Source organism: Mobula hypostoma, chromosome 22 (genome assembly GCF_963921235.1).
Source record: "Mobula hypostoma chromosome 22, sMobHyp1.1, whole genome shotgun sequence".
NCBI lineage: Eukaryota > Metazoa > Chordata > Chondrichthyes > Myliobatiformes > Myliobatidae > Mobula > Mobula hypostoma.
Genome location: NC_086118.1, coordinates 50,061,282 through 50,082,466, shown reverse-complemented (window position 1 = coordinate 50,082,466; position 21,185 = coordinate 50,061,282). Strand labels below are relative to the sequence as shown.

The following is a 21,185-nucleotide window of genomic DNA, read 5'->3' as shown; positions in this document are numbered from 1 at the left end:
TTTTATGTTAAACGTTAAGTTGTAGTATTAATAAAACTTCCGCTTTTGAAGCTATTTCAGAAAATATACTATTGCATCAGTTACTTTTCCTGCAGCAGTGTATAAATTGATCAAAGCGATTATTGGGACTGCAACTGTCTGCACAACAAGTTGTCTATTACATGTTCTCAAATTTATGGATAAAACTCCAGCTAACTGGCAAAAATCTAGACACAGTTCAAGCTAGTAGTTGCTGCATTTTAACAAAGGGACTTGGCAGCTCACCCACTATATTCTACTGTGAACAAACAGCAGTGAAACACTCTCCCTCAACAAGTTGAGGAGACAGCATCAGATGAAGACTTCAAATTCAGAGCTTTTTTGTTTGTTTGCAAATGATATTAAAGATTACAGCATCAAGCAGGTGTTTGTAACTTTATTCGCCATTTACATATATTAGGAATTTCGTCTATGTTGACATGACATGCAACAAAATATAGCAACAGTCAACAATTATCAGAATAAAGAATTAAATTAAAATAAACTTGGGCATTAAAGTATGGATATGGAATAAAAGATGCATAAGAATTTACAACGTAAAGAGCCCTATAAAAAAAGTTGCTTAAAGTGTTTACAGTACAGTGAATTACTCAGAAACCAGTATAGTGGTTTCTAGGAGGAAGCATTTGGAAAAGTCACGCTTGCTGAATGGGTAGTGTCCAAAGTAATCATAGAGCCCAAACTTTAGTTGTTGTTGACAGATGGGGCCAAGTTTACTGTTCATAATTTCCTCCAGAACATCCATGGAATTTAAAACTGGTAGAACATATAATGGATTACAGATGCTGTTTAGTGTTAAAATGGAATCAGTATATAGTTTTAAATACCTGTGAGAAACCTGGCAGTGCCACGCTGTAGGGCCTGGGTTTGAAAGCGTTTGTACTGGATGTAGGATGAGAAGTCATCCTTAAAGAAGAGTTGTAGTCAGGTGGAGGGATGGAGAGATCTTCTTTCTGTAGAAGGTTCCCTGTGCTGCTGCTTTTTGCATGGTTCAAACTGTAGGCAGAAACAAGGACACACTTATTAAACACCTAGTTATTCCTCAAACATACCCTTTTAACTGTGAGAGAAAGCAACAAACAGAATGTGTGAAATGGTGCAGGATTATCAAAGCTAAACATTGAAACGTACAACTGTCCCCATAAAGTCCACTATGGAAAATGGATCCCGACTGTGTGCTCAAGACTTGCCTAATCACAAATAGGTAGAATGACAAAACTGAGGAAGTGTGGCATTTCTGGTGTTCCATATTGCAAGTGACATATCAGAGTGTGACTGCCCTGTTTCCTCTTGTGGAGATCAAAGATTGTCATTGCAATACTTCAAGTCATACCCCATATTTATCCCTAGATCTGCTGATCAATTTGCTGTGTTGCTAGACTCCACATGAGGTACAAGGAGGACCTGTTGAAATTATTATGGGAAGAAAAAAAACAAGTCAATGAAAGACTTTGCTAATCCTGCACCACATCAATTTCAATGAGGACTGTAGACTGGCAGATAAGTAAAGGGTTGCTAAGTTCCTATTTTTCAAAAAATAATTATGAAGTTTGTTCTTAATTTTTAAGATGCTTTTAGTCATGTTGATGATTTTTGAAAAGTACTTAATGACTGAATGAAATTTTAAAATGATCAAAAAAAACATTCAGCTCCCATGAGTGGTAAAGCTGGGAGCTACCAATGCCTTCTGGGGTATTTCAGGGGAAGAGATTCCTCAGTGCATTTTCAGAGGACAAAATGCCATCAGACCAGGCTGCTGGAGTCAAGCTTGCTTCAGCCAGCAATACAGAGCTTATACAGATGCAAAGACTAACTATGGGCAAGGATTCCAAGTTTGTGGAACCTAGCCTATGATCTGGTCATTAACACACTGTGGGAGCTTGGTGTGTGCAAAGTGGCTGTCATAAATCCCATATTATAGTAGTGGTTTCCCTTCAAAATTACCGGGTGTAATATATAGGTATCTAAGTTTTATTTAAAACTGGATTTTTACTTTTATTGGTTTTTTTAATAGCAGGTATATACAGTGTTAACTAAAGAGGTTCAGTAGGATTAATGCTGGTTCTATGCTTCAAGATTACTTTCCAGCCTGAGCCCATGTTTAATGAGAAAAAGACTTGAAGTACACCAAATGCTCTACATCATTGGCAGATCTTCCACATTATTGGAAGTTGGCTTTGCTAAAAATATTCACTTTGTAAACTGGGCTGAGTCACCAAGGAGGATATTTTCCACAAAAATTCTTATTCAGGGAAGAAACGTACTTTTAAAAATAAGCTTAAAGTGTCTAATTAAAAGTACATTCAGAAATAGCTAAAAACAGATTCTAGGTATAGATAGGTGTGAAGATCTGAAAGAGGTGATTACTTAATAAGCTTGCAGCAGCCTGAGTAGGAAAACCATCAGTGCCTCCACTGATGTTCATCCTACTCTATCAGCAGTTAGTTCATTTGCGTTATAATTATATTATTTCACTGGTTATTAGGAACGCTTGTTCAGGCAGAATGCCAAGATGGATTTTAAAAAAGTCCCAGCTTAGCCATTATTGTAGTGTTGATTTGAGTACTGTTTGCTGACCAGCATCATCAACTCATTATCAAGTCAAACTAATCAATAAACCAAGCCATTTGGTAAGCTGGCAATCTAGCATAATGAGCACAAATTGTGCAAGAGAAATTATCACTTGTCACAGATTTATTTTAAAAATGACGAATAACTCTTAAATGCAGCCAAATGATTCCAATTCCAGTGTCGTCTCAATCTACTCAATTGAACTCAAAATAAATGGCCCTTGGATGACGGAGGAGGCATAGAGTGTTTTTATATAGAATGATTTCCAAGAACTTAGCTTGACATAACTTCGAGCAGTTATATGAAGCACAATAGATGCTCATTTACACAAAACCCTCACTGAATGAAGCAAATATGGATTTAATGCATGCAATGAAACAAAATGGACAGGCTGGCAATCACAGTCACAGAGGAACAGGCCCTCTGCCAAGGATACTGGTCCAGGTGGATAAGTAGAACAACTTTCACCTGCTTCTAGATCAACTGGATACGAGCTAATAATAAGCTACTTTTCTTTTAACTATTCAGAAAGTTTTGATCAAGTGCTTTAAAAATGTAGAATTATAAAAGCTATTTGAACAAATATCCACAGAAGTACTTGCTTTGTGAGGTGGATATAACAGATGGTGCTGAAATAGCTTTGAGAGTTTAAATCCATGGATGTACCATCCATGCTAAAAAAGCACCAGAATGTAGCAATGTGAGACAAAAGGGTTCCAAAAACGATTGGAGAGGCAGTAAACTGAGGCGTAAATCAAAGTTCTGGAGCAGGGTCAGGCTGCTTCTGTGAAAACACAGGAATGGTTGACGTTTTAAGTTTAGTCACTGAATCAAGTTTCGACCCAAAACATGAACCATCCCTCTGCCTCTGCAGATGCCAGACACATCGAAAGACTCCAGCATTTTGCTTTTGGCTCTAAAAAGGCTCGCCAACAAAATCGAAAAGGAAATTTGGCAGCTCAGAAAAACGGAAGACAAGGCTTGCTTTGCAGATAAACAAGACACACACTTCTGACATGATATGCAAACTAATGAATTAGTACAGAAGCCGTAGCAATCTTTTTTATAAAACATTTCAATTATTCCACTTTTTAGGTCTTAAACTTGACACTTGCACCAGAATAAGCATGAAGAGCAGAGCCCAATTAGCAGTGGAAATGCATAGGAAATGAAAATTTAGCCACAGACCAGAAGTAATTAGAAAATTAAATCTTTGAAAGTGAATATTCATTCAATCTACTAAGTCAACAGCTCAAAAAAATGTTATGTGTAAAGTTGTCATCATCAAGACTAGTACAACCATGAAGCTTAATTATTATCATTATTAATGTTAGCACAGCACACTGGACTATTAATGCTTTGTGACATGAAGATAGCGGACACATCTGTTATGGTCTATACAAGAGTTAGCAGTACACAGTGAAAAAGAAATCACCTTCCATAGACGAAAAGCCTATTTAATGTTGTACTCAGAGGAAAGGGCACACCTCTGGCCAATGAATAATGTGAAATGCAGACAAAGAGGGGGCACCAGGAGTAAAACCACATTGGGCTAGTGTGGAGAAAATAGAGAAAGAATATAGTACATCTCCAAAGATGCAATTTATTTTTAGATAGCCACTTACTTATGTAAGATGTCGTTCATTCCACCTTGCATTATACGGGTATAAGAGAAGGGAAACCATCCACGCCTGCAAGCAGAATGACAGAATAATTTCTCAATAATAGAAATATCAAAACGTCTCCAATTCCAGCAAGCAAAAGTTCAGCTGGTAATGCCTCAGAATACATAGTCATTTGACTTTAAGAGTGATAAATTGGACTTGACAGGAACATTAATGCACAGTACATGGTTACTTACATTCGTGTCTTTTCATTTTCACCATAATGCCAGCCATCCTTGGCCTCAGGAACCAATAATGTGATGACGTCGCCTTCACTAAAGCTTAGCAGCGTACTGTTGCCTGCTGCCTGATGTGAAAAAATAGCTTGCACTTTGGTCCTTCCATTCTTTTCCAACCCAGCAGCCATTGAACTTGACCGGGGCAAAGTCCTGTTCTCGGCTGAAGAGCAAGACAAGACAACATCACACAGGGGACAAAGTATAGAAACAGTCTCTTATTTAACGTGAGGGTTTGACAGATAGGAGCCAAAAGACTCCCCTCCCCCACCCCCAGCTGCAGGGTGTTAAACCTGGAACTACAGACCAATTCAGATCGAGACAAGGAAACATTCCTCTACAGACGATCTTCGGGGTGGTCTACCTCAGTGACGGGCAATCCTCCATTATTTAGTTTAAGGCTAAGATTTTTGGACATCAAAAGATTTACAGCATGCAGAGATCAGACTGGGAAACAGCAGAGGCAATGGTAATAATTACAGCAATCATATGAATGGAGATGTAGTGGAAAAACTGCAGCATTGTAGAAGGGATACTTTCAGAAGTACTGTATTGATAATCTTGAATCTACAATTAAAAATATATTAACAGAGCGTGACTGAATACCTTCACTTTCAGATCTCAATTTCAGATTCAAAATAACACTATTAATGCTACCATTTACTTTTTAAACAGCAGTCTTGATCCCGTGAGGTGCCAAAATATCACAATGCTGCATCTAGTTGGACTGTAGATCCATTTATTTTAAACACAGTCAAAATTAAACCCCACTTTATGAACTTAAGTAGAGCACAAAGATATCAGAAGTACCATCATGCATAGGGCAAGTGTGTCATTTATCTGTTAAACTCTCCCTGCCCAAAATATATTGAGTAGTGTTTGGTAAAAAATTGAGAAGTAATATCAAACTACATCTTAAAATTCTTGCCATACTGGAGAGTCAACTGTTGAAAAAATAATGACTTCATTAGTTCCATTTAGGACAGAGATGAGGAATTTCTTTAGCCGGACGGTGGTGAATCTGTGGAAATCATTGTCACAGAAGGCTGTAGTGGCCAAGTCATTGGGTATATTTATGCAGAGGTTGTTAGGTGCTCGATTATTAAGGGTGTCAAAGGTTACAGGGAGAAGTCATGAGAATGGTGTAGTGAGGATTAATGAATCAGCCATGATGGAATGGCAGAGCAGATTTGATAGGCTGAAAGACCTAACTTGCTCCAACAGTATGTCTTGTGGTCTTATCACCACAGCAAGGTGCAATGCAAAGGAATTAAATGCAGCTAGTTTTATAACAGGAGGAACCTAAAATTTAACAGCAGTAAGTGGTTAGATTATAACTGAAGTGGTAACAGTTTGTGCCTTAAATGTAGAAGTTCAACTGCCACTGGATTGCCTTGATTGTAGGTGATAAACAGCATTTTTCATTTGCACCTTGCTGCCCAAGTGTGTTAAGGAGTGTAAGAGTTAAGTATATTTTGCACTACTTGCTATCAGGTCCACGCCTTGTTAAATACTGCTTATGACTAAAATAGCATGCAAGTCAGTGCATGACTGTTGTTCAAGGTACACTTGGCAACACATTAAATATTTGTTCTAAGTATTAGGCAATGTCTAGATTGTTGGTCACTTACCTAACAAAGAGGTGGCTTTCAAGGGCATTGCTTTTCGTGTCGGCAATGTGTTGGAGTAGACCTCAGCCTGCTGTTTGGGAAGTTGGGGTGGTGACGGTGGCTTCAGTTGAGCAGGATGCTGGTAGCCCACTTGATGCGAGTTGGATAGGTCACCATTAGGCACTACAGAAACATCCTGGCCTGTCATGCGCTGAAATAGAAACAAGAATAATTACTCAGTATCTGATAGTGTGAAAATAAATTAGCTTTTTCAAAATATATAATACATAATCCATAGAACTGCATGATAAAGTCCAGAGGTAGCAGTATTCCTTTATTTATCTTCATTTGTAATGAAGAGATTTCATGACTTGACCCTCAGTGATAGGTGGCGACATTGTATCGTAATGGTTAACATTAATGCCATTACAGCAACAGAGACCCAGATTTAATTCTACTACTGTCTGTATGGAATTTGTACACTCTCCCCATAACAAAGGTCTCCTTTAGATGCTTGTATTTCCTCCCATATTCTGAAGGTAAACCTGTTATTGGGTTAATTAGTCACCTGGGTGTAATTGGGCGGCTCACGCTCATTGAGCAAAAAGGGCCGATTACTGTGCTGTCTCTCTAAATAATATTCTAGCGTATGTCAAATATTGCGAGAATCCAGATAAAGTTAACTGTTTGAAAACTTTATGACAATTTGATCTTCAGTCACTTGAAGTGCAATACTTCAAAATGGATTTACTGTATATGGGGTGTATGGGGTGTCAGGGAGGGGTCGCACCTCTGGTGGGGGAACATGTCGCGTCCTTATCAAGGCAGTTAGTCCACCTTTGGTCCCCACCTGGCACTCAGCTCTCACCTGTGGCTCCCCGTAGCTGTTTGCATGCAACATCGGCCACACCCCAGGCAACGGCTTCAACAAGCCGGCTAAACCGGGTGAGGGTAGCCGACGGGTCTCAAACCCTCGGTGAGATAGGGAGTTGTCTATCACAGCATGTGAAGACAGACTCCGGCGAATTGAGCGGATGAGACCAATGGAAAGTCCAACGGTCAAGAAAAGCGGTCTCTGCAAGCGTCGTGGAACGTGTAGAGCAGGACAAGACACTTGATCCAGATGGGAATTGGGAAGAGAGAGTGAGGCTGACGCTGCGCAACCCTCCCTCACTTAAATCCAAATCATGGGCTAGTCTCGACACCATCTGGTGTTGAGATCCTCATCGATGTCGATGATGGATGAACAACAGTTAACTAAACAAACCCTTAAGTAAATTTTTCTCCTTATAAAATCACTATATATTGTGTAATTGAAACAATCTGTTTTTAAACATCCATTTATTTTACCATAAAATTCATCCAAAAGATTCAATACTACATGGAAATTACAGCACAGAAACTGGCCTTTTAACCAATACAAGCTAGTGTTTATTATTCACATCAACATCACATAATCCCTTGTCTGATACATCCATTTTCCCAGTCTTGACTGCTGAAGTGATTTCTAGTTGAGTACTTAAGTATTGTACATGTCCCACATCTGCAGTGAGCCCTCAAGGTCGACCATGGATGTTGCATCCCAGCTGTCGACATGATACGCGTGCCAGGGCAGTATGTTATGGAGAGCAAGCTAGCATGTCTCCTCCTCCCGACGCAGCTGATGAATCCAAAGGAACAGTTGAGACGGATACAGTTTGGCACCAGTGGCATTGTGGGAGGTGCCAGTCAGCATTGAACTCAGTGCCCATATCTGCACATCAGTTGTTATTCCAGTTCAATGCTTGGTTCTAGACCTTTCAACCACACAAAGGAATTAGTTTGTGCGCCTTTTGTCCTGGCTCTCATGTTTAAAGATCTTAATTAAATCACCTGTACTCTCTCTGCTAATGGAGCTCAACTAATTTTTACCCTGTATTATATTTTATGCCTGACACCATCCTGAAGAATTAGTGTTGTGCAGCCCAAACTGTCACAGCAATATTCCTAGAGAATGGAGTTCAAACCTCAGCTATTCATCTGCAACTTTACCAATTTACTCTGACACCTGGCACTGTTATCAAGTTGTAAAATCTATCCTGTTTTTAATAACTGTTGATACAGGATCAAATGTGCAGGATGAAAAAGGGGAATGATAGGCCCAGCTCTTCATGCAATACTGAGAAAATAGAACAAAGAGCAGTACAGCACAGTACAGCTTCTTCAGCCAACAATGTTGTGCCCACATTTCAACATACTCCAAGACCAATCTAACCCTTCCCTCCTACATAGGTCCCCATTGTTCTTTCATTCATGTGAATATCTAAGAGTCTTTTAAATGTCTCTAACGTATCTGCCTCTACAACCACCCCTGGCAGGTGTTCCATGCACCTACCACTCTGTGTAAAAAAAAACACTACCTTTGCTATTCCCCCCATACTTTCCTCCAATCTTAAAATTATTCCCCTCATATTAACCATTTCCACCCCAAGGAAAAGTCTCTGGCTGTCCTGTTATCATCTTGTATACCTGTCAATCCTCTTCCGCTCCAGAGAGAAAAGCCCTAGCTCACTCATCCTAATCTCATAAGACATGCTCTCCAATCCAGGCAGATCCTGGTAAATATTTTCTGCAAGCTCTCTAGCACTTCCAAATCCTTCCTATAATGAGTGGATCAGAACTGAATATAAAACCAGAACAACTTTCAAGAAATCTGGTATCCTCCCTTTAAGAAATTTATCATTAAGTTTCAGTGCAAAACAAAGCTAGTGAATCTAAGGGAAATATACCTTTTGTAGCTTATTCTAATTTATTATAATAAACCACATCCATAATGAGTCAACTATACACATTGCCAGTGAATCACTCTGCAATATATTACTTTTTCCCATCAACTAACTGCAAAATACCAAGTACTGAAACGTGCAATCAAATTATGCCCACTTCAATCAAAAAGATATGTTCACTCATTCTTATCTGCATTAAAACAGAAACCATTAAATAACTCAAATGTTGTAGTGATAGAACGAAAATACTGCCACTGAATTATTTTAGATATAGAAACATACCATCTCACATTCCACCAATCTGGTGGCATGAACAATGAATTCTCAAACTTCCAGTAATTGTGCTCCCTTCATCCCTTGTTTTTCTTTTTCCTGTCTTTTCTCATCTCCTCCTGATCCAACTGGCCATCATAACTCTACATCAGCCATCCACTCCTCCCACTGGTTGCCCTCCCCCACATTCCTCCCCTTTATTCCATGCTCCATTGCCCTCTCGTATCATATTGCATCATCTTCAGTTCTTGTCACTTCCACCCATCACCTTCCAGCTTCTGACATCATTCCTCCTTCACTAGGATGCACCTTTCACCTGCAGTCACATTTCTCCACTTTTTTTTTTAACATACTAACTATTTCACTCTTTCTTTCCAGTTCAGATTAAGGGTCTTAACCCAAAACATCGACTATCCAGTTTCCTGTTTCCCTCCTGACCCAATCAGCTGCTAAAGCAGCTTTTTTGTGTGTAACACGGTTTCCAGACAAATCCAGGTACATATTAAATCTGAAAGAAATTTCCAGTGTTCGAAAGCAAGACAAATTTACTTAAATTTTTGTCTGAATTTATTTATTTTTAGGTAAAATAAAATCAGAAAGGCAACACAGGGTACTTCAATTTCTCAGTGCTCAGCCTGTCTGGGAAGTGTTCAACAAAACTGCTTAGATGGACAGTGAATGAAAAATTTCATTCATAGGTGCTTTATATTCTAATAAAAAAGTATGTGCAGATTGACAAATCTCCTGAAAATCCTTCCCCTTGCCAAGGGTAGCATCATGCAATTACTTTCCTGATCGGTTTTAGACTCAGACACTTGATGTCTGTCGTCACTGCAAGAATATCTAGCTGATGGGAGGCATTATTCAAATCGGATGAAGCCAGTTATTTCCCTTGCTGCAACATTAAAGCAGCACTTGATTAAAAAAAAATTGTTGGACTAAGCCAACATATAACTGAAAGGATTCATCACCAAGGGTAGGGAGTTTAAGTAAAAGATCACCATGTTCCATTGAGATTTTTCTATTATAAGAGCGAATAAGGGGTAGCAATATGAAGTGCTGAAAAACTCACCTACGCACTTGCTATTTAAGTCCTAGTTCAAAATCAGCAGACAATTTATCTCATTACAGGAGCAGCTCTAAATTTCTATATATAAACAGCAAAGCACATTTGAATGACATGCAACGCCTAATTCACAGGAATCCATACATCTAGGTAATGGCTTTGGTGCAATTCCCTGAACATTTTGAAAAGTAATACTAATTAATGCCATATGGAAATTGCCTAACCTTTCCTTTTGGGAACTACTCTAGAGAATTGCTAGAATATACTCAAACTTTAGAGGTGAACATTAAAATACTTGCATCCAAGTTGTAAATTTAGGAGCAGTGACTAAAATAGACTACATGAATATCTAACACACTGCCTGACCTCCATCCTCAGTTAACTACACAGAGTAAATAGATTTAATTTGACATTTAGCATACAATTTTCTCCAAAAGCAAAATGCTTCCCATAAAAAAAATCAGTAATTTTAGTTACAGCTCAGTTGGTAGCATCCTCAACTCCCAAGTTGTTTATTCAAACCCTGCCCCTGGGACTTGAGCACAAAAAGCTTAAAAGCAAAAAAACAGCAGATGCTGCAAATCTGAAATAAAAATACTCAGGTCAGGCATCGCCCACACTGACAAAAACAGACTTACTGTTTTAGGCCCCTTCATCAGAAATGCAGTCTGATAATCTAACCAAGTGCAGTGGATGTGAGAAATGAGATATAAATTCAAAATCTCATTTGCTCTTTTAAATAATGCACAAGATCCTGGGCTGGTATTTCAAAAGGAGAGCAAAGGAGTTATCCTAGCTGTATTGAAATATTCTTCCCTTAAGCAACATTTATAAAGATAAATTGTCTATTATTAGTACTGCTTGGGACAGCTTACTATGCTTAAACTGGCTGCTGCACTTCCTACGTAATAGTGATATCACTGCAAGAGGTATTGGATATACACCTTCTGTACCTAACAAAGTGGCCACTGAGTGTACGTTAGACCATCCACTTCAAGGTCCAATCTGTTGTACATTCAGAAATGTTCTTCTGCACACCACTGTCGCAACATGCGGTGATTTGGCTTCCTGTCAGCTTGAAGACTGGGCATTCTCCTCTGACCTCTCTCATTCACTCAAGGAACAGCCGCTTGCTGGAAAGTTTTTGCACCATTCTCTGTAAACTCTAGAGACTGTTGCGTGTGAAAATCCCATCAGCAGCTTGGATACTCCAACCATCCATTCAGGTACCAATTCCATGGTCAAAGTTACTTAGATCGCATTTCTTCCCATTTATGATGTTTGTTCTGAACAACTGAACCACTTGACCATGTCTGCATGCTTTTATGCATTGAGTTGCTGCTAAGTGATTGGCTGATTAGATCTGTATTAATGAACACGTGTACCCAATAAAGTGGCCACTGTATACAGAAACACAATACATGAAAAGCACTGCAGAAATATCTTTATGATCGCACAGCAACTTTATGTCCTTAACTGTGCATGTACGACACACTTGTCTTCATAGATCAGGGCACAAGATATATTTGCAATGTTACAAAATACTTGGGAGTGTAGTTCTAGTCACCATACTGTAGGGAGAATGTGATTGTGCTGGAGAAAGTACAGAGATTCACCAGGATGTAGCCTGGATTGGAGGACTTTAGTTCTGGGGAAGAGTTAGACTGCCTAGACATTTTACCCTGGAATGAAGGAGGATCAGATATGACCTGACAGAGTATGATGAGAGGTATCCACTTATCAGAAAAGATGGCCTTACTGAACAAATCCTATCATGGTGCACCAACATCATGAATTTCACCCGACTGAATGATGCTTAAGAATAATTCTGAGCAATTACAATTAATATGCCTTAGTCTTTTCTAGGAGGTAGAAAAGGGCATATAGACTCATGTATGAAAGCTATTCAATTCCCACTAAAGAAAATACCAGAAGCCAAACTCCAACATCAGTTTCCAGGGGTAATGATTAGCTATAGTTTAAGAAAGGAACAAAGGTGGAAAGTATATGAATACATAAATAATTTGACAAACATATCATTAAGTATTTAACATTGATTTATATTTTATGAATATGTATTCCAGCTCTGTCTGTATATGAATACTCTCCCATTCAATGAGTAAGAAACCAGCAACATTTTACCTGCATAGTTTTTACGACCGGTATTTATGATTTTAAATGATTATAACTGTCATTTTAAATACAGAAACAATCTGTCACAGCGTTTCACAACCCTTTCTAAAGGGACCTGTCAAGGCCTCATAAGCATCAAAAATATGGAGGTTACTGAGTTAGGTTGGGCTGTATTCAGATTAATTATGTGGGGATTGACATTAATAACAATATTTAATAATCAAGTTCTGGGGAGCGCTCTCATTTCTATCTAATAAGGAATGCAACAAAACCTGTTGGTATAACTAACTCTGTGGAAAAATAATCTATGATCACCTAAAGGTTAGATTTATTAGCACTGTCACATGTACATCACATACAGCGAAATGAGTCATTTTGCATCAATGACCAACACAGTCCGAGAAGGCAGCTCCCAAGTTTCAACGTACCCATAAATGACCTGTAGGTCTTTTTGGAATGTGGCAGGAAACTGGGCCACCCAGGAGGAAACCCACCTTCCAAAGTAAAACAATTCTTGAAAGAAAATGATAAGTCAAGTAGACTCCCATAAATTATATTTCTCATTATGCATTAAACATATCCATGTAGAATCAGGATAAAGGAATAAGGCTATTGCTCTACCCATTGTCCATGCCAGCCAAAAATGAAGCCATTTAGGCTACTCTTACTTTCCAGCTGCTGGACAATAACTACTCAGCTACTCATACAGATGTGATGTCTGCTTCTATCTCCTCCATCCTGTCAGGCAGTGAACACCAGACCCCAAACTACTTCACTCGGTTCTTGGAAGCTTCCTGATATGTTGGGCAAAAGTGGAAAGAGGTGATGAGACTCCTGACAGAATTTATTAGTCAGCAAGATACTCATTTGAAACTGATAAGATTAGGTCAGTTTTACTTTCCCAATTACAAAATTGCCTAGACATGGCGTGGTCCATTTGCAAATAGGCAAATCAGAATTTTTTTTTTTTTATATATAAAGTGCTAGATGAGCCAGTCAGAAAGAGAAAAAAATGTTTGTGTATCAGGTCAATAGCCTTTCTGATGAGTAACCAGTAGTTTGGATTATTAAGATTAGTTTTATTTGTCACATGTACAGCAAAATATACAGGGGAGAATGTTTAAAAGCTGGCGCTGTCAAATGTTACGTTAACCGCTAAGCTATCATACTGAACATTCCTTGAGCCAAAAGACAAAAACAACATGGAAAAATATATATGATTTTTCATAATCCTTTTGGAATTATCCTGAGCACTTACAGTTAATGAAAAACATTTTAAAAAATGTCACCACAAAATAGGAATTTACAACACTGAAACAGCAATGTGATAGTGACCAAACGATTTGGCTTAGAGATTCTGCTTGAAGGATAAATACTGGTGAGTACATTGAGGAAGGCTAATGAACTGGTGCAGAGCCAACAACCTGTCTCTGAACGTGAACAAAACAAAAGAGATGGTTGTTGACTTCAGGAGGACACAGACCGACCACTCTCCGCTGAACATCGGCGACTCCTCCGTAGAGATCGTTAACAGCAACTAAATTTCTTGGTGTTCACCTGGCAGAGAATCTCATCTGGTCCCTCAACACCAGCTCCATAGCAAAGAAAACCCAGCAGCGTCTCTACTTTCTGCGAAAGCTGAGGGAAGTCCATCTCCCACCACTCCCACCATCCTCACCGCATTCTACAGAGAGCATCCTGAGCAGCTGCATCACTGCCTGGTTCGGAAATTGCACCATCTCCGATCACAAAACCCTGCAGCAGATAGTAAGGTCAGCTGAGAAGATCATTGGGGTCTCTCTTCCCGCCATTACAGACATTTACACCACACGCTGCATCCGTAAAGCATACAGCATTATGAAGGACCCCACACACCGTTAATACGAACTCTTCTACCTCCTGCCACCTGGCAAAAGGCACCAAAGTATTCGGGCTCTCACGGCCAGACTACGTAACAGTTTCTTCCTCCTAGGTCATCAGACTCCTCAATACCCAGAGCCCGGACTGACACCAACCTACTGCCCTCTACTGTGCATATTATCTTGTTTCTTATTTATTGTAATATCCGCACTGTTTTGTGCACTTTATGCAGTCCTGTAGTGTAGTGTAGTTTTGTGTTGTTTTTTTACGTAGTTCAGTGTAGTTTTTGTATTGTTCGTGTAGCACCATGGTCCCGAAAAAACATCTCGTTTTTACTGTGGACTGTACCAGCAGTTATGGTCGAAATGACAATAAAAAGTGTCTTGACTTGACTTTCTATTTTTCAAAGCCGAAATGTGAAGTGGTGGGGCGGGGGGGGGGGGGGTCTTCCAGGCTGACTAGAGGTCAGGTAGTCTAACATTTCATCTGCAGCACGAGGGGAAATCAGCCATATTTCCAAGTTCATGCTTCCAGAAGTGACTTGAATTGATAATTATTTGTCTGAGAGATGATACTGGTACCTATCAAACCATAATGGGAACATAATTCAACTAGTTAATGAATACAGCAGATTATTTGGCAATATAGAAGTTACTCTGCATATATAATAGAGCTGTACAGCTATATTACTGACAACAATAATAATTGCTACTTACAGCATTGTGACCCATATTGCTTCCAACGAAGGGTGCAAGCTCTGGTGGTACAGGTAGAGGTTTAGCACCAGGAATGGGATCGGAGATGATTATCCCCGATTTGGCAGCGGCAGCAGGATCAGAGGCAAGTGTTCCTCCGTTGCCAGAGGACATCTGCTGCACCAATGATATTGCATGATCAGGAATTTTGGATGGGTCGCTGCAAGCCTGTTGCCAACCAGGAAGCTTTTGTGTTACCATGTCCTTGCCCTATAAAAGAAAACCAATTTAAAGAGTGAAATCAACAATTCCAAAGTAAAATATTTTAGGGTAAATACACACAAAATACTGAAGGAACTCAGCAGATCAGGCAGCACCTATGGAGAGGAATATATAGTTGATGCTTCAGGCTGAGATCGTTCTTTAGGATTAACCAGGTCCTTGAGAGGTCAGTGCCTTGAATAGGTTGCAGGATAGTAATGGAAGCAGGCAATTTGGTGGAGTTTAAGAGGCTTTTAATAGACATACAACTATGTAGGGAATAGAGGGATATGGACTATACATATTAGGAGGACACTTAGTGTAAATTGGCATCAAGGTCAGAACAATATTGTGGACTGAATGGCCTGTTCAGTGCCCCACTGTTCTTTGTTAAGTTAAAGATGCATTTGCAAAGAAACAGTAACATTTTATGAAAGGTGGGTACTAGTGCAACTACAGGAGTTCTCCATTGCTTATGTGGAACTACTCCCACATTACACTCTGTAAATACTAATGCTCAAGTAGAATGGAAAGAATCCATATCACAGCCTGTACTCAGTTAAATAATCTCATGCAGGATGACAACTCTCCCAGTACAGATTAGCCTCCCCAGCTTCCAGGACACCTTCAAAAGGTGATGACCCAAAAAGGGAGCATCCATCAGTAAGCACACCAATCACCCAGGACATGTCGTTTTCTCATTGCTACCACCAAGGTGGTGGTACAGAAGCTTGAAGACACACGCTCAACATTTCAGGAACAGCTTCTTCTCCCCCACCATCAGATTTCTGAATGGACAATGAACCCATGAACACTACCTCCGTACTTATTCCCCTTGCTTTTTGCAGTACATATTTAATTTTTCAAATTAAAAAATAAAAACTATAAATTATAATATGTATTGCAATGTACTGCTGCCACAAAACAAATTTCATTACATATGCCAGTGATACTTAACCTGATCAGGAGACATCCTTAAACACCAATAGAGCTCAGGTGTGATGACCAACTCCACGGAGACCTTGCTAACCTTAAGTAGTAAATTTAATTACAAAATAATGACCTACTGGTATGTGTAGAACAAATCCTCACCATTAGATGACCAGTAGAGAAACAGAACAAAAAGGAATTGTCTGCTTTCTTTATTCCTCTTCAAACATTACTGAAAAACCACTGCAGTTGATACAAGGATTTTCAAAATACTTACCCTGCTATGGTACACCATGTTATTCTTGGCAACCGTACACTGCCTTTCCACCAAAAAGGAATACCGCCTACGTTCCTCACTCAATGCTGTTTTGTATCCACTTCCAACAAAGCTGTCCAGATCCACTTGCTTTTTGCTTATCGTCTCTGCATACTACAGGAAAGGGAGAGGAGGAAGAATTTTAAACTAATTAGACTATAATGAAAACATTTCCAATTATAATTACCAGGGCTGGCTGATAGTTGGCATTATCTAGATAACATTTAATTTTTAATGCACATTGTTAAATATTTCAGAATTTCAACTGCAGCTTGGGAGTGTACGGACATTAATCAAGGAAACACTACATGGCACAGTTTCCAATAGAATAGCTCCATTGTGATCAATTTATTGAATATTCAGACTCCTTAATTTATCAGAATTTGGCTCAGATAATAAATGTTGGCAGCATTTTCTATATGTAAATATAAATAATTCAAAAGTGCTCCATTTCAGTGCAATCAAAGTGCAAGCTGTGTTAAAATATAGAATCCTAACTACTCTAAGCAACTTGCATCTCCACAGAAGTGTTGCTTGGATCAGAAGCACACAAAAGTGTCATAAGCAACATAATGGCAACGGTGCCATCATAAAGATCTTCAAACAACTTCCTGAGGAGCTTATATGACAATCCTATAGAATGTGGTTATTCATTTTTCTAGGCAACTAATTTTCAGTTTTATTGAATGCAATGTACAACTTTCTAAAATGGGAATTAAGCTCTTGTGGAGTCTGCGCAGTATGAATATTATAGGCATTTGCAATATGGTTCAAATATTTAAGACTACTTCAAAAATATTAGACCGTAAGACATATGAGCAGAATTAAGTCATTCACCCATCAAGTATGCTTCACCATTCCATCATGGCAATTTGATTACCCCTCTCAAACTCATTCTCCTATCTTTCCCCCACAATCTTTGATGTCCTTACTAATCAAGAACCTATCAATCTCCATTTTAAATATACCTGATGATCTGGTCTCCACAGTTGTCTGTGGCAATGAATTCCACAGATTCATCACCCTCTGGCTAAATAAACTTCTCTTTATCTTTGTTCTAAAAGGCCATCTTTGTATTCTGTTCAAACACAAGCCTTAGTACTCAGAAATGGAATATAAAAGATTATATTTTTTAATGAAATAAAAGTTATTAAAGCAAACAATTGCTAAATCACTTCATAAAATTCTGCAGGATGGAAGTTATTCGACAGGTTTGTTGCTGTGCTCAGCCATGAACATATTCCCTCTAATGTGGGAGTTTGAATACACAGCCAAAGTGGAAACAAACATGGTGTTAGAAGAAATAAAATTTTAATGAGTTCAGTAAACTTTAATAAAGAATTCCTAAATCTCCCTCCAAAACAAGTTGATTAAGCACCGTAATTTAAAATATGCTCTTCATCTAATAATGTGAGAAGTTTGCTTTGGAATGTTTTCTTTCGAGTGTCGTAGGCGGAAATATGACCTGACAGAAGCAGATAAAATTATGAGGGGCATAGATATGGTAGAGAGTGGAAATGTCAAATACTAGAGGGGATGGCTTAAACATGAGAGGGGTAAAGTTTAAAGGAGATTCACTATTTTTGTTTTATATACATAGTGCGTGGTAGGTGCCTGGAATATACTGCCGGGCTAAGTGGTGGACACAGATATGAAGGCAAACACAGGCACGTGAATATGCAGGGAGTACAGGGAAATAGACCATGGATAGGCAAATGGGATTAGTTTGGTTCTGCATTAGGAATAGCACAGACAAAATGGGCTGAAAGGTGTTCCCCGGCTATCCTGTTCTATGAAATGGTCACAAAGAAATTAAAAGTGCCTCCACTTTCCAACTCCTGCAACTTCCATTCCAGCAAAAAAAAATCTAACACTATTCCTTTTACCTCAGACTTCTAGTCATATTGACAGGTGATACCTCTCAATATGATTGATTTGACAATTCCATCTAAAAGTAGCTTAATTTTCCAATGGAGGCTCAGTAACTGGTATAGCTGATTTCAGTTATGGAGCCCAGTGCACAATTTAGACAATCAGACCAGATAGATACCCTTTGGTCCATGAGCCAGAATTGTACCAGCCACAATTCTGCCACGGCTAATCAAATCAAGTAAATCTGACAAAAAAAAAGTGACCTTATTTAAACTCTCCTCTAAATGCGCTTACTTGCAGCTCCTAATAGAAGTTTGAGAATTAGAACTTTCAAAAAGCATCCAAATTGGAGTCACTGCCTATTGACGCTCAAACAAAATTTTGGCTGACAGAATTCTTTAAAAAAATGCTAAATATTATACTCCAAATTAAGAAGCTTGAATTTCATCTCTGTTTATTATTTGCCATAAACTTTCAAATATGTTCACACAAACAGTTCAGCGTTATGGTTCTTTGTTCTCAATCCATGTTCTTGAAATGTGAAGGGAAAGAGTTAAAATACAGGTAATGAAGTACAAATGTAAAGAACAATTTACAGTCAGTGTGCATTTATGTGGTGCTTTTAGCATAACAATGTATCCAGGTGTTTCAGAAGAACATTCTCAAATAAAATTGAGCATTAAGCTGCACAAGGACAAATGGCAGACAAGGAAGAGCTGAATCCAACTGGCAGGTTTTAAGATGCAGCTTGGAATATGACATAGAAAAGCAGAGGTTTAAACCGAACCCACAAAAATATTTGACAAACTTTATATCCAATTTCTAACAACTATATTGAATACAAACTGTGTCTATTGCAATGGATGATATAAAAAAAATGGTAGTAGGGAAAGACTGAGTAAACAATCATTTATTATACATCTAACCTTGCTCTAAATAACATAGGCCTTTTCTTCAGATACTAATGGTCTACTTTCCTGTACACAAGTAGACCGTTAGTATCTACTGACTAAGATGTGAAGAACAGCCAAATTTGCAGTCTTCATTAAGGTATATCAGCGTAATCAGAGAAGTGTTGAAAGTACTGCACTAAAATAAAGTGCAAAAAGTCAATGCATTTTATTGCTACACACACAAAATGCTGCAGGAACTCAGCAGGCCTACAAAAGGGTCTCAGCCTGAAACATTGGCTGTACACTTTTCCAAAGATGCTGCCTGGCCTGCTGAGTTTCTTCAGCATTTTGTGTGTGTTGCTCAGATTTCCAGCATCTGTAGATTTTCTCTTGTTTGTAATGCATTTTATTGGTTCAGATCAACAGTGATCAATGTAGCATAGATAAGGCAAATTTCTTGGAAACTTCAAGTACAAAGTAAATGGCAGGATACTTGGTAGTGTGGAGGAGCAGAGGGATCTGGGGGTACATGTCCACAGATCCGTGAAGTTGCCTCACAGGTAGATAGGGTAGTTAAGAAAGCTTATGGAGTGTTAGCTTTCATTAGTCGAGGGATAAAGTTTAAGAGTCACGGGGTAATGATGCAGCTCTATAAAACTCTGGTTAGGCCACACTTGGAGTACTGTGTCTAGTTCTGGTCGCCTCACTATAGGAAGGATGCGGAAGCATTGGAAAGGATACAGAGGAGATTTACCAGGATGCTAACAACAGGAATTCTGCAGATGCTGGAAATTCAAGCAACACACATCAAAGTTGCTGGTGAACGCAGCAGGCCAAGCAGCATCTGTAGGAAGAGGTGCAGTCGACGTTTCAGGCCGAGACCCTTCGTCCTGAAACGTCGACTGCACCTCTTCCTAGAGATGCTGCTTGGCCTGCTGCGTTCACCAGCAACTTTGATGTGTGTTGCTTTACCAGGATGCTGCCTGCTTTAGAGAGTATGCATTATGATCAGAGATTAAGGGAGCTAGGGCTTTACTCTCTGGAGAGGAGGATGAGAGGAGACATGATAGAGGTATACAAGATATTAAGAGGAATTGATAGAGTGGACAGCCAGCACCTCTTCTGCAGGGCACCACATCCCAATACAAGAGGACATGGCTTTAAGGTAAGGGATAGAATGTTCAAGGGGGATATTAGAGGAAGGTTTTTTTTCACTCAGAAAGTGGTTGGTGCGTGGAATGCACTGCCTGAGTCAGTGGTGGAGGCAGATACACTCGTGAAATTTAAGAGGCTACTGGACAGATATATGTAGGAATTTAATGTGGGGGGTTATATGGGAGGCAGGGTTTAAGGGTCGGCATAACATTGTGGGCCCAAGGGCCTGTACTGTGCTGTACTATTCTATGTTCTATGTTCATTCACAGATGGAAGCAAACATGATTTTTCACTTCCAGATAGAAAAGTACACCATTACCTTGTTTATGAACCTGTGCAAAGAGAATTATGACTTAGTTACATATTTCTAAATTGAAACTCCCACGAGATTATTTGGGATTTAGCAGGGAATAGTGACGAATTGTGAATTTAAATTTAAAATTGAAATGTTTATTAAAAATACTTTCACTCAAAAGACTTAAAACTTCAGTCAAAGATTTACTTATTTACAGTTACAGCACAGTAACAGGCCCTCCAAGCACAAAGAGCTCGTACTGCCCAATTACACACGTGACCAATTACCATACTAACCCATCTGTCTTTGGAATGTGGGAGGAAACTGGAGCACCCAGTAGAAACTCTTGTGGTGACAGGAAAACGTACAAGTTCCTTATAGACAGCAGTGGAATTGAACCTGGGTCTCTGGCATTGTAATAGCATTATGCTAACAGCTATGCTACAATGCACATAATTTAGCATCAACTCCAAATCCAATCTGTGTTTATTTGGACATTAGAAATTGAAAGTTACCTGTGAGAGAATGGATAAAACAGCACCACAATAGAG

At 39.1% G+C, this 21,185-nt stretch overlaps 1 protein-coding gene across 5 annotated transcripts in view; it reads right to left on the bottom strand.

Annotated features, from left to right (window-relative positions):
• LOC134336380 (brain-specific angiogenesis inhibitor 1-associated protein 2-like) overlaps window positions 1-21,185 on the bottom strand; it is a 99,777-nt gene that overhangs the window by 7,320 nt on the left and 71,272 nt on the right. For all 5 annotated transcript variants that reach the window (XM_063030534.1, XM_063030536.1, XM_063030539.1 and 2 more), the window contains 6 exons: window positions 16,381-16,533; window positions 14,934-15,182; window positions 6,142-6,331; window positions 4,472-4,673; window positions 4,236-4,301; window positions 867-1,035 (listed from right to left, as the gene is read on the bottom strand). In XM_063030534.1, the coding sequence (XP_062886604.1) occupies window positions 867-1,035; window positions 4,236-4,301; window positions 4,472-4,673; window positions 6,142-6,331; window positions 14,934-15,182; window positions 16,381-16,533 (1,029 nt within the window). The remainder of the gene's footprint in view (window positions 1-866; window positions 1,036-4,235; window positions 4,302-4,471; window positions 4,674-6,141; window positions 6,332-14,933; window positions 15,183-16,380; window positions 16,534-21,185) is intronic.